This window comes from Lampetra planeri, chromosome 11 (assembly GCF_965212315.1).
Source record: "Lampetra planeri chromosome 11, kcLamPlan1.2.h2, whole genome shotgun sequence".
NCBI lineage: Eukaryota > Metazoa > Chordata > Hyperoartia > Petromyzontiformes > Petromyzontidae > Lampetra > Lampetra planeri.
Window position 1 is genome coordinate 14,307,476 of NC_136117.1, and position 14,543 is coordinate 14,322,018.

At 46.2% G+C, this 14,543-nt stretch overlaps 1 protein-coding gene across 10 annotated transcripts in view; it reads left to right on the forward strand.

Moving 5' to 3' along the window:
• LOC144721385 (membrane-associated guanylate kinase, WW and PDZ domain-containing protein 2-like) overlaps nucleotides 1-14,543 on the forward strand; it is a 70,691-nt gene that overhangs the window by 1,357 nt on the left and 54,791 nt on the right. For all 10 annotated transcript variants that reach the window (XR_013585897.1, XM_078598964.1, XM_078598961.1 and 7 more), the window contains exons 2-3: nucleotides 4,855-5,054; nucleotides 5,626-5,770. Coding sequence is in view for 9 of the 10 variants with exons in the window: in XM_078598964.1 (XP_078455090.1) it covers nucleotides 4,878-5,054; nucleotides 5,626-5,770 (322 nt within the window). In the remaining variant the exon portion in view is untranslated. The remainder of the gene's footprint in view (nucleotides 1-4,854; nucleotides 5,055-5,625; nucleotides 5,771-14,543) is intronic.

Here is a 14,543-nt window from a genome sequence, read left to right on the forward strand (position 1 = left end):
GAGTGATATTGATGGGTGAGTGATATTGATGGGCGAGGGATATTGATGGGCGAGGGATATTGATGGGCGAGGGATATTGATGGGCGAGGGATATTGATGGGTGAGGGATATTGATGGGTGAGTGATATTGATGGGTGAGGGATATTGATGGGTGAGGGATATTGATGGGCGAGGGATATTGATGGGTGAGTGATATTGATGGGTGAGGGATATTGATGGGTGAGGGATATTGATGGGTGAGGGATATTGATGGGCGAGGGATATTGATGGGTGAGGGATATTGATGGGCGAGGGATATTGATGTGGGCGAGTGATATTGATGGGCGAGGGATATTGATGTGGGCGAGTGATATTGATGTGAAGCATATTGATAGGTGACGGATATTGATAGGTGACGGATATTTATGGGTGAGGGATATTGATGTGGGTGAGGGATATTGATGGGTGAGTGATATTGATGGGTGAGGGCTATTGAGGTGGGTGACGAATATTGATGGGTGAGGATATTGATGGGTGAGGGATATTGATGTGGATGAGGGACATTGATGTGGGTGAGGCATATTGATAGGTGAGGGCTATTGATGTGGATGAGGGATATTGATGTGGATGAGGGATATTGATGTGAGGCATATTGATTGATGAGTGATATTGGGAGGTGGGGGGCAGCGTACGTCGTGTGCCACCGTGTCTCCCATCAATAATTGAACAACCTCGATAGGGACTCGTGGCTACTCGACATGGGGTCTCCATGGCTCCTTGTCCGCCTCAACTTCAACACCATTCTCACTCCTCGCCTACTGAGACGAGTGTTGTGCTTTAAGGGTGACCCGTGAGGGTGCTTGATATTAAAATTTGTTTGTGGCTCAAAGTACCATGTCATGTTTTGAATGATTCCGTTTGGTTTATATATGCGTGGTTTTACCAGTCCGATCACCTATGTGACCTTTCTGTACCTGAAGGTCTCCCTGTGGTTGGGTTTATGCTTGGGCAGTGTTGTAAATACCTCGTCGTGATTACCAGTGTATGTGGAGAATAATAAGTTATAAAAAAAAAGGCACGGGTCTGTTTCATCACCAAAGTCCTTAAGTCCATCAGCCTATGAGACTTCTAGCAGCGTCTGTTTAAGCCTGGAAATGCTGCACCGGTTTCGCTTTTACGAGTCTCATCAGCAGCGTGTGGCCACGTTATGAATTTGATTTACGAGGCCCATAGGCCCGATGGACGTAAATGATGTGTAAATTAAATGTGGTGCCTAAACAGACCCATCTGACGTGTTATTAAAGCGCTGTATTCGCAATCTACCAAGACAGCTCACTAAAATGTTGTACAATTTTATTGCGAAGTACTTTGCTTCAGGGGTACACGTATCATTGGAACATGTGCACGCGTTTTCTGTGATCTACATTCATGAGTTTCAGGTTAATGGCCATCCCAGTGATTGTCTGATTGCTATGGATGGGTGGCACAACACACAGACACATCGTGCCATCATCAACACCGACTTAAGACTGCCCCCTCCGTTAACACCGCCACAAAACAGACACAGTAGGCGAACATTTCAAGCTGTGGCCCTCCGCGAAAGGGGAAGAAAAATATAGATTACTAGTTTGCTACATTGTCGACAATTTCCCAAAATGGCCAATAGTACACGCTTATGTTGTTAACGCATTTGTGCTTTGCACGCCTACACCGAAGCAGTTTTCTTTGACAACACAAGCGTTCGACATTAGTTTGCTTGTTTTCCCGTCGTCGTTTGAAATGTTGAAAACAAAACATGAACTTGTGAGTAAGTTGAGGACGTCATTACACCACAGTGTGGGTTGGGATTTTCCCCACCGCAAAGTGCGCTGCTGATGCATTGTGGTGGCTTGCTCACCTTCTGGTCTGACAAATGGCACTTATGCATCGGTCAAAAATACCCCATAAATAAAGCTGTCACATTGCCAATATTCCATTTGTTTACTTGTTCCAACAACAACAACTTGCAGTGACCACCAACGCTGTTCCATTGATCATTCTTATTGCCACAGTGTTACTGTATTGGTGGAATATTGCTGGCGTGGATTCGTAATGCACGCACGCCGAGTGGGTTTGATGATTATGACAGCTAAAAGGTGGCCTCGTAATTTGTGTCCAAAATTGGGAGCGCATGAATCACTCAGCTGATGACAAACAGGGTGGTCTCGTTGGTTGATTGGTTAATCGTTCACCCAGCTAATTATTTTATCAATCGCAGTGACTCGCCACTGCGAGCGAGAGGTGTGTGTGTGTGTGTTTGTCACAAGTATTTTGTGAGCAGTTAAAAATCTACTCAAGTGGAAGATGGGGTCGTCCATAAATGACGTCACGCGATTTTGGCCGATTTTTGACCCCCCCTCGTCACACGGCGTCACGAAAAGTCAGACCCCCCCTCAAATATGACGTCACAAAGCTCTGCCCCCCCCCCAAACCGTTGTTACATTTTGAAAAAAAAACATGCTTCAAATCACTTTAAACTATTGTCATTGTAGTGCGAATTTAATGTGGCGCTGCACTCCGATGTTGTAGGAGAAAACACGTATTACAAAGGAGGCATTGGAAAGCTGAAATTTAGCATAAAATTCACTTGGAAATATTCAACGTCTAACTAAAACTGCAGATGTTCAGAATATTATATTGAAATTATCTTATAATTATGAAATATTAAAAGTAATTATAACTATAACAAATACTTGAAACTTTGTAGTAGAACGAAGCAAAATGGGAGAGTACATTTATAACAATCACATTCATTCCACAGAATGAAAAGCCCTAGTAGAATCATTAGAATCAAAATGTTTAATAACAATTATTTAAAAAAAATTACAAAATGTATGCTTCTCCATTCTCCCATGGAGAAGCAAAATTCTCCTTCATGGAATAAATAAAAGGTGACCTTAGTACATTTAAATAATCAAATAGTTAATAATGAAAATTAATCAAAATTAGTGTTGTTATAACAAATCTCTTGTTTATATTTATTTAAAGTTGCGCATTTTGATGTGACATCACATTTCTCAAACCCCCCCTCCCCCTCTCGTCACACATCGTCACAAATGTCTGACACCCCCTTCCCCCCCTAGGTGTGTGACGTCATTTATGGACGGCCCCTTGTAATTACACTCCAAAGACAATGGGAGATAATTGCATAGCTTGTAAGCAGTGACATCAGCATCTTGATAAGTTTTAGAAGCCTTGCGCCACTCATTTATTTGTGTGTATTGTTAAATATGGTGTGGGCACTTTAGAGTTCTGAGTAACACGATGTATGTTGAACTTTCGCATCGTATGAAGCCAACCGTGCTAATCGGGTGCGGGGAAGGACAAGAAACTAAACATTAAAAATCAGTTCTAAAGATACAATAGCGTTCGCAGCGTTGCACACAAAGGAAGACATGCAAATCGCGAGATAACGTGAATGAGGAGGATATGTTTATTGAGAAGTTAGGGGGAGGGAGGTGAGAGACAGGTGGGATGGTTGGAAAGAGGGCTTTGGATGTGTAAATGAAGACCGTGGAATGGATTCAATCTCATTCACAGGCAGTGCAGGAGAGGAAATTATCCAGACTGAACTTTTCACATGAGAGTCCCCATCTCCACTGCTGGATGAAGGCCTGTTGTATGCCATGTTTGTGATGGGTGTTGTTTGACCATGCATTACTTCATCACGCTGATCAGTGTGGGTTGTAGAAGGGGGTGGGGAGCCCAAAACTGGTTCTGATATCACTTGCTATTGATGATGTCAGATGTACAATTCCGCTCGGCAGGTTCAAATATATGTTATAAATAATGTTTTACTAATACTGCTGGAGCTTTTTTTCGTCTCAATGCGTTTTTATGTTGAATAGTCATGCTGACATCATCGTTGGATTAATTACTGCCGTGATGATGACCCACCAGCGAGAATGCAGGGGATAGGCCGTCCACACCCAATTCGAGGATAGGGCCGTTTTCTCAGCTGTGCAGGGAAACCTGTGCAAAGGATTTGCCCTTTTAATTGCGAGCACTCGCACTGAGTGTTGAAACCAGCATACTTGTGTAGACATGGTTATGGGCACAATGATAAAGTTCCGAAAGCAAATAATAGTTATGTTAATCCGTACTAGGCTAGTAATTTCTGGAACTGCATATGGTGTGTCCCCCACCCCGTCAAAAGGTTGGGGATAGCTGCTCCCTCCCTGTATGTTGGGATACAATACAAATGGGATTTACATAGCATCTAAATTGGGTCACCCCTCAGGATGTTGAGCTGAGTGGGAGCACACATTGTAGTAGGATAAGAAGTCAAAGGTGGAGGAAAGGAAGGTCTTGAGCCTGAACTCTTGAACTGGTGGCAAACACAGGCTGTGTGCAGAACATGCGCAAGAATAGGCACTTTCTTCTAGACATGCAAAGCATGCTGGGACCATGTGTTCTGCTTTTTACTTTCGAATACACCTTTATTTGCGTATTACTATGATTGACAAGAGGCAGACTGGGAGTTTCGCCAGAAATTCTTGGTTGTGGTATCACAGTGTACGCATATGGGAGTAGAGCGAGATAAGAGGGGAGACGGAGTTTCAGCGGCACCACGTAAGATATGTGTGGGAGGGCAGCACATGTACAGCCCTTTTGCCAGTCCACTGCTGGATGGGGCCCTCTCCATTTTATGTAGGTCGTGAGGGTTATTTGACCAAACTTTATGTTGCTTATGAGTGCAGATTTGTGAAGACGGAGCATAACACGTTACGACGTTGGATTTTGCGCACACCATATTATGCTGGCCGCGAGCAACCTACAACACCCGTCTTGTGTTCGTCGGTGACTCATCCGCCCCGTGTTGTCCGCCGTGCGCAGGCCAACGTGGGCCCGGCCACCCCATGAGAATGTCCAAGGCGCTGAGGAAGAGGAATCACTGGAGCGGGCGGCTGCGCGAGGCCGTGCTGAGTGTCACCGCCACTCCGAGTGGCGCGAGGCTTGTGCCGGCCCTATCCCTGCTCGGCGGTGCCGAGGTTGCGCAGTTCCCGTACCTGGCCACAGCGGTGGACGAGCAGCAGGTGAGGCTGCCTGCCGAGGGGGCCCTGAGCCTAACGCTCGTGGGTGCGCGGACAGTGTCGCACTTTTTTTGTTTGGATCTGTAACAATTCGCTCCACGTGTTGGGAACTGCAGGAACTGAATGTTTCACATGCCTGGGTAATTTTTCAGGATCTGAGTTTAGTTGTTTACGAAACTGAATTCACTTCCCGAAGAAGCCCCCAAGCACGTGGAGCAAAATGTTAAGCAAAACGCGACACGGCCACCATAGGGCTTTACAGCACAAGCTCAAACACCTACAAGTCTCTCGGATTTCTCTTCACTTGATACAGTAAATCTAGCTGTGACGGTCCCACCTGAAGACGGAGACTTGTGTTGCCTCCGAAACGTCGTGATTTAATTGAGTTATTTTCATTTATTATTATTTTATTTTATTATTATTTTTTACCTACGTGACTTTACCAAAAAAACCTAAGAGTATGTGACAGGCCTGTTCACCGCATGCCTACTACATGAGCACTGACCTGACACTCATTTGACCAGAGACTTGTTCATATTTGGCGGCTGAAGTTCCTGCTTTGCGTTCACCCCAGGTGCGAGTTCTGGCCGGAAAGCTGCAGGCCGGTGACCTGCTGCTGGAGGTGAATGGAGCGCCCGTCGCTGGGCTCACGTCACGCGACGTCACCGCTCTCATCGCCGCCAGCCCCAGTCCCGTGCAGCTCAAGCTGCTCAAACCCGGTAACAACTCTCACTTTTCACTTACAGCCCTTTATCAATCCACTGCTGGATCAAGGGCTCTTCATGTTGTGTTTTGGTCGCGGAGGTTGGTTGACCGCACTTCACGCTGGTCAGTGCTGGTTGCCGGATAAAGAGAGGGAAGTCCATAACCAGTTTGCATATCACTCGCCGTTGATGTTGGCCATTACTGAAAATCTAAATCAGGTCACTGGGATCATAGTGCAATGCGCTACAAGCCTGGTACGTGACACAGATAGTCACCACGTGTCCTTGTGTTATTATTGAAGCAGCAGCTTGTTTGTTAAAGAACACGACAAGAGCACAACTGGAATTCATGAGAACATCGCAGAAAATCAGATATGTGAGGGCAGTGCAGTTATGAAACAATCCAAAGTGGAACAATGGAAGCAGAGATGAGACAGTTGAGAATGTCTTGGATGGTGGTGAATTGTGTTGTATACTCTTTGAAGGATGTTATGATTCATCAATTATATCTGATGCTTTGGATAAAATTGTGGAAAAATATATAAAAATAATAATTGATTATTACTTACAAGATATATGACTCTAACTTCGTGAAAGAATCAATTGTTATGTCTATGTTTCTTGGAAACTGTACAGCCACTACAGAGTCTACATGCATCACAATGGCTATAAAGAATTTATTCATGACAAATCATAGCAATTCATAGAATCAGTGGAGGGGGTTAATCATTATATCACTGGTAATAGGTGCCATGGGATTTCAGATCACTGTTTGCACTTGCCTGTTATCAGCAGCTTCGGCAGTGCAGAGACAGCTGTTTGTGGTGGAGTGAGCATACACTATTTCCTCACTGCCCCATTCATATCTAACACTCGGGGCCGAGTCTTTCTTCAACAACGACAACCACAACGTTTAAAGCCACGCATGCTCGCCCGCTCGACCGAACGACTTTGTGCGGGCGACTAAGTGGACACACACAGACTCGCGTGACCCACCCACGAAAATCCAATTAATGCGACCGTCGCCACTCGCTGCATTAATGAGTGCTGCCCGCCAGCGTGACGCGGCTCTGCGAGTTGCGACTTGATCTCACGTGCGGGAGGCGACGCCACGTCTTTGTATAAAACAACGCGGTGTGGCCATCGCACGTGTGTTTGCCTCCCCCTTCCTTCCCTGCGTTGGGAGTTGGCGGGATGTATTGGACATCCTACTGAACATCTGTGACCTACTGGACATCTGTGGAAAAAGAGCTTCATAGCTCATCGGATTCCCCCAGTATAAATAAATATCGTGATTCCGTATTTGGGTCGGGTGTTGTTGTTGTCGCTGTGTGGCTGTGTCGCTGGACTTTGCCGTGAAAATTTAGAAAGGTTTGCTGCTGCGAGCCGCTAGTTGTAGCCACTGATTAATCCTTCAGCTGGCAATCATGTTCCGGCAGATGTGGAGTCATAGACGTAAGAGAGGTAAGTTTTTTGTCATTTAATGAAAACTTCAAGATGCTTTTTTGTCAAATTATTTGATTAATGTATTTATTCGCTACCTAACGCGAAAGGGTTTATTCTTAAAACAAACAGTTTTGGAGTTACACGTAACTCACCATTATTGTCTCGCTAACTCTTAATGTTGTTGCCTAGGCATCTAACGATTGCAACCTCTGATTTAGTTGTCAAATCACATGGATAACCTATACAATAACATGAGTATAATACTTTTTAAATTAATTTCCATTGTCAATATTTTTTATTCCTAAGCATAATATTGTTGCCCAGCCATGTGGAGATTCTCCACTCCTGAGACTCGTTCAGTTGTTACAACGTTTGGATCACTATTCGAGGTCACAATTCCAATCAATAATACTTTTATTTTGTCATTTGTAATGCTGCGTCTTTATAATTCGTCGTTTTTTTGGTCATATTTATACTCTCTAATTCGTTCCATTCGCCTAAAATTACTCATCATTTGCAAATGACAATTAGTCATTAATCAGTTTTTCATGCACAGTTAGATAGATGCCTGTGTATCAAGAGTTTACAAATCAATGTTAATCGATGAATCATTTCACGTCCATTATTGCGCAGTGATTTCCCAGTTGTAAGCATCTGACATGTTTCTACTTTTTGAACCTGGGCGTGACAACCCAGAGGTGTGTTTACGTTTAGCCTGGCGCTCTCAGCGCCACAGCTGCAGACATACAAGCTCAGGATGTACCGGCACTACCAGTTAAGCTCTTTGGCTGTAATTTTGAGCTAAATACCAAGATCACCGTTATTGTCCCGCCCCTCCCCCCTGTAGGCTCTTATCTGCGCGAGTGGGAGTGGGGGGTGGTTATCACCTAGCTGAGAGCTGATTACGTTCATTACGATGTCGACTGGACATGTGTGAAAAAGAGCTTCATGGCTCATCGGATTCTTCCAGTCTAAAACAGATTCTGATTTTAATACGTTGGTCACTAACACATTTGGTTTATTTTATTTTATTTTACAATCCTGTGGCAAAATCACCATAAATGCACTCGATTTCGTCAATTCTCAGACGCAAAGCGGCGTTAAGCCTGGCTAGTACTTGGATGGGTGACCATTATAGCTTGCCAAGTGTTGGAGGCACGGGGGCCCGAGGTGTGACCACGAGATGGAAGTGTTGAGTTACCTCGGTAGGATTTATCCAGTTGCTTCAGTTTTCTTCCACAAGTCAAAACACTCATTAATGGAATTGGCCGAATGTCCCAATGCAGGACCCTCCTGTAACTGTGTCTTCAGACTCTTTGAAGCGTTCCTGGGCACACCATTAGCATTATTATTTTTGGTTGGAGTGGTTGCCCAGTGGTTATTGTACTGCGATATGAACCCAGTGACCTGAGTTTGATTTCCAGCCATGGTTAACATTGCTCGTGAGTTTTGCCTCAACCGGTTCTGGGACCCCCCTTACCATTATGGTCAAACCACCCACATGACCAACAGAGTTTAGGGGCGGTTGACTGGGTGGTTGTAACGGTAAGCCCAACTCGCTGGAGCGGAGACCACGTGGAGGGGAGTTGAGAGACAGAGAGAGATGTAACCTGACAGAGAGGATGGGAGAACGCTCCGTCAAGATCTGCGCCAGGTAGTAAACTGACTCGTGAATTCAGCTTCGACCGCTGCATGGCAGAGCTATGGTCCAGTGTCTCCGCAAAACACACAGCTAAAAATAAGGACAGGTTAGGTTGTTCCATGCGAAATCAACACAACAAGAAAACGCCTCTTACACACAAAAGGTCGCTTGATGTGACCTTGATATTTAATCAAACTCAAACAAGCCACCCAAAATTTTGACAGCTCTTTCCAAGAGTTTTCAAATGATCCCTCTTGTAGCAAAATCAGCGGGTTTGGCACGCGGAACATATTCCGGAGAAAAAGTAATTTACTCGACTTGTTCCGATCAAATTGTCCTGGTGTGAGTTGAGCGACTTCCCGATCTCCCATACGGTATTTCTTTCTCTTAGCGTCTACCAATGGCGTCATGTGCTGTAAAGGTATGCACTATTTTTACAGCGTGGTGTCATGATTATTACTGTCTATAATTGAATGGCATACCGTCAGGGGTGTCTGAATTTTTAATGAACATCTATTGAGTCCATGCTAAATGTATTAAGGAATATATTCAGGAGGAATGCATTCTTAACCTCATTGCGAGTAGGATACGTTTTTATTCATAGGGAAACATTACAAGTATAATAATATCATCCTTTATTTACCTAGGATAGCCTCGCTCACTCTGCAGACTTTTTCAGGAGTGTATTATATTCTAATATTTGTTCAATTCAATATTGATTCATGTTTGACCTGTGGAAAAATAAGTTTACCAGGATAAAACCCAACCACATGACGTGGTCACAACCAAGTTCCACAAAGGTAGTTTTAAGAATCCTTCTCTCTACTGCCGTTTCCTGGCAATCTTGCAGCCAGGGAAAGTCAGACAACTTCCATTTATATGATCGAACCCTCTTTATTACATCGTAGTGATTGGAGGCCCAATCTTGGTGCTAGTCTACGGATGTCTGTGTGAGTCTGCGGGTTTCTATGCGAGCCTATGAATATCTGTGTGAGTCTTCTGGTCTCTGTGCGAGTCTACGAATGTCTGTGTGAGTCTGCGAGTCTCTGTGCGAGTCTATGGATGTCTGTGTTAGTCTGCTGGTCTCTGTGCGAGTCTACGGATGTCTGTGTGAGTCTGTGAATGGCATGGAGAGGTTCGTGGTCAGGTGGGCCGGTTTTTAGCTAATGATCAAGCCACCTTGTGCAGTTTTCCCAACAGCTGTCTGGCAGTTTTTGTGTTAAATTCCTTCACGTGCAGTCTGGCAAGCTGACTCATTGCCAAGAGTCAGTCATCGTGTGCTGGTTTCATCATATTCTATTCTCAACTAATCTGCCATTGTGAGCATTCTGCTATCATATTGTAGCTTGTTTTCCTTGAGATATGATGGTCAAGGATATATTTAACAAAAAATGTTCCATCATCAAAACTACCATTACTATCACAACAATCATCACACTCGTCACTGTTCACGAAAATGACTATTACCACTTACATTACCACTATCGCCACTATCGTCATCATTATCATCATCGTCGTTATTTATAATACTGTACTTAATTCGGAGCTCGAAGTCAGACGGCACAACCTCCAGAAATATTTTTTCATGAGCTTTGTCAACTTTCGCTCTTTCATTCCATTAATTGGGGCAGCAAGGGTGATTGTTATGTTTGACAATGCGCTCCCCTCCCCTCCGGAGCAAACACGGGCGACCCACGCCTCTAGCCTCTGCATGAAGCAAAAAAATAAATCAAATCCACGGACCTGTCTTAAAAGGGGTGTCGTCACACAGCAAACTTTTCCCACGCTCTAATTTATGCGAACCATTCAATGTGGGAAAGGGGGGGGGCAGCCTTTTAATGGCCACGCATCTCAAGGGGTTGGGGGGGGGTAACGACAATTCGTGTGGCTGATCACCCATGCGTTCGCGTGCAGTGGGATGCCGGGCCGGCAACGAGCTACTGCCGGAATGAGCGGTCGCGCCGCACCGTAAAATCTATCACCGCCGAGAAAACGCCAGAAAGTGTCGCTCATGCAGCCGAGATCGCGAGCGGGCAGGCGGGCGAACGGTCGTCGGTGAGATGTAAGAGGCTCTCGCGTAACTTGACGGAAGCTCGCGCTGCCGGCTTTCACGCGAGTAACGTCGTGGGCCCCAGGGAAATGGGGCGGCTTAACCCCGCCGCCAAGATGCCGGGTGCAGCTGTCTCGGTGCCGATTGACGCGTGTGTCCGATCCGGCGCAACCCGTGTGAATGCATTGTTTGCGCACCGCGGCCCCTCTGCCCGGGGCCCCGCCGTGACGTTGAGCATGCGACTCCTGGCTGCCCACGCTGGAAACCACGCCGCCCGTGAAATAATTTTTGACGATAAAACTATGCGGTCGAGCTGGCGGGCTGGCGGGCTGGCGGGCGGGCTGCAGGAAGCAGGTGTGTGCGGTGTGGTAGCGCCAATCGAATTTGTCATTCTCAAGTTTGGCGGTTGTTTTTTTATGTTTTCTCCGGGGTGTGCAGCAATGTAGGCATGCCAGTATTTCAAAATGTCTTATTTTGGCCCGAAAGGGTTTGCACCTGGTAGCATAAGCTTACACGTTGGCTTGCTTTTCGGCATCAGGTGCAGCTGAGACCCGTGTAATTAATTATTGGAAAACTGCGCGGTTTTCATGTTGTCACGTGGTCGCTGTTGCTGAGCGTTGCTGTATTAAACGAGAACAGCTTTTGGCAGGCGTGTAATGATTCATGGATTAATATTGATTCCTTAGAAAGCGACTGTTGAGCACAAACAGAAGCAGAAGGTGTCCTACTCGGTTAATTTAAATATCGATCCTAACGCTCTCAGTCCACGCATCAGGTTTTGACAATCATTAGTTATAATGTAAGCAAATTACGTGAAGATTATATGCTGAGGTTATATTTAGTCTCGCGGAATCAACACAGCTGTAGCATGAGACTCAAGGAAAATGGGAAATGAAATAAACTCTTGCAAAGAGAGACAATATATAAACGATCCTTGATTATAATCTAGACCCTGAATCATGACAATATGTTAAATCTCCGCAGGGTATGGTATCACTGTACACGAGTGTCCAGTTCACCAGCGCATACCTGAAGACCTCTTAAAATATTAATGACAGAGAGGGAACCGTTCTCTGCAGCGAATTTTATGCGTTGCGTTTAGAGTGACAGATTAAACAATAGGAGTGGGGCCGGTCGAGAGGAACAGGATCACAGCCACTCGTCGTCGTGACGTTTGCGTGAATAAAACATAAACGCAATCGTCTCACGCGCGCCCCTTAAATTATTCAGACGAGCTCGCTCGCGGGCGTGTGGCACGCGGAGAGGCACGCGGTCAAGCGAAGGGGCCAAGCCGTGATCCCGAGGAGGAGCCACGAAACGGCGAGAAGCGAGGTCCTCCCGCATAAAAGAGGACGACGAGGCGTCGGCGTGCCCGGACGCAGCGGATCGGGGCTGTGCGGTGGCCGCGACGAGGGAGGAACATCCGGTGGAAAAGGAGCAACAAGACGAGGCCCTGGCAGCGAGCGTCTGAAAGACAAATATGTCGGGACATCGTCTTAAGGCTCCGCGCCACCACCAAAAGGGGCTTGTGTATGTTACTAAAGAAACATGTTTGGAATTCAGATCGCGGACAAGAAAAGCGGCGTTGTTTAGCCGTAGAGAAGTCCCCGCTTTCCCCACGCCTAGCGAGGAAGAATTTTTACAAAAATAAAGAGCCGCCTGATTATTTTTAGACGAACCGTTGTTGAGAGAGAGAGACATAGAGACGGGAGGGGGGGGGCAGCGTTTTTTTCTGACGGCTCGGAGCGGAGATGGAGCGTTCCGCGTCGCGTTTCCTCGGCCATTACTCATCCCAACGTCGCCATGTCCCCGTGCCGCTCGGTGAAAAACACGTCTCGCTCCGTCGCCGAGCTCACGGGGCATCCCTCTCTCGCCGCCGCCACCGTCGTCGCACTCAAATTTATCGAGGGCTTGGGCGTCCGCTCAGGCCACCACCCCGCCCCTGCCCCGATCCGAGCGACTTGGGCCACACGCTTATCCAGACCATTGCCAGCTTCCGTCTGCAGCAGAATCCTCTGTGTTTGACGCACGACGTTGTAAAAACGTGGTATTTGAATAACGTTTGTCACTTCTAGATTTGAAGCTTTCGTGACTGCAAGGATTCATATTCTTAGGTTATTTCGGTAAAGTCACGTAGGTAAAATAATAATAATAAAATAATAATAAATGAAAATAACTTAATTAAATCACGACGTTTTGGAAGCAACAAGCCTCCGTCATGAGGTGTAACTGCTCCAGTAAAATTACTGTAGCGTCTTGAATAGCTTTCTTAAAACGTTTGTCACCTTTACAAAAATCGCACTGACTGGCACGGTGAAGTATGGTCAGAAAACCCCACATAGTGTTGTGAGGCCCTCATCCAGCAGTGGATTGATAAAATGGCTGTACATGTGCAGCTACAAGCCAGCACGCTGTGCTTACCTTACAGCTACACACCTGAGCTCTGTGTTGTGGAATCTGTGGAACTGCCCTGTGAACCTTTCACATCGCATCTAACATTCTTCCACAAACAATACATTGCACGTTAGGCAGCAGTTAGCTGTTCTGGAAAGTTCCGGTGATTAAAATCAAGTTGCCCTCACTCGCATAATTTAAACCACTTCCACGTACCAAAGTGAACCAGCAGAAGCTATTAAAGTGCCAAGTGGCTCGGGAACGTGGCCCTACCAGTTTGGACTCTTTGTCTTCTGCTCACAGACGTCACTCTCAGCGCGCGGCATCGTCGAATCATTTCAGGAATTGCCCTTGCGGTGGCCTGAGCAATGTCCCTCCGCCTGCCTCTCTGCACACGGCGTTCCGAAAAATGCTGCTCCCCCCCAAAAGGGCTACGTGCGACGCTGCCACCCTGGCAGCCATCATCACGTGTCGCCCGTCGCCACCGGCTGGGGAACATCGATGTGCCTGCGTTTAATGCGACGTTTGGCAGCTCGTCCGCAGTGCGTCACTGCAGACAACGACTTCACGTAACCTTTCGTCGCTTGTAAAAGCTGAACGCCGCCACCGTTCATTTCAATACTATGTATGTATGTATGTTGAACTTCTATCGCACCATACGTAACCAACCACGCTAATCGGAGGTGTATGAACAGCCGCCTCACCTCTGTCTCCCACGCCAAAAGACACGGTTACCCTTAGTCACTTGAGGTTCGGGAAATTGACCTCCCAAAATACAGCAGTGAATTTTGCTGCACTGCTTTTTGCTTCCCATAACAACGACGCTCTTACGACACCTGCACCAGCCTATAACATCCGTTATGCATATCACATGTATTGAGTTAATTGATTAATAATTTGTGGGCTATCTTTGCACACGGTTAACTCATGAGCTAGGCTTACAGCAGAGCTGCAATTAGGCACACAACCGAACTGGGCTTTCCCGAAAATTAACCCGGCCCCGTGTTTGTTTGGCTACATCAAAGTAATATTTAACCCGGGCACATTCTTACAAGAGCTGTTACATCATCAGGAATGTTGGAACAACAAGTTAGTCACACATGGCTGCCTGATAAGGCAGCAGCCCTGAGCAAATGAGCAGACATGTGTGCGCACACACTCACGGTGAGTAACTGAAAAGCACCGATTGGAACTTGTTAATTTTTACCTTGGGTTGGCACAAAAGCACACTTGTGTTTTTTTTTAATGCCAGACAA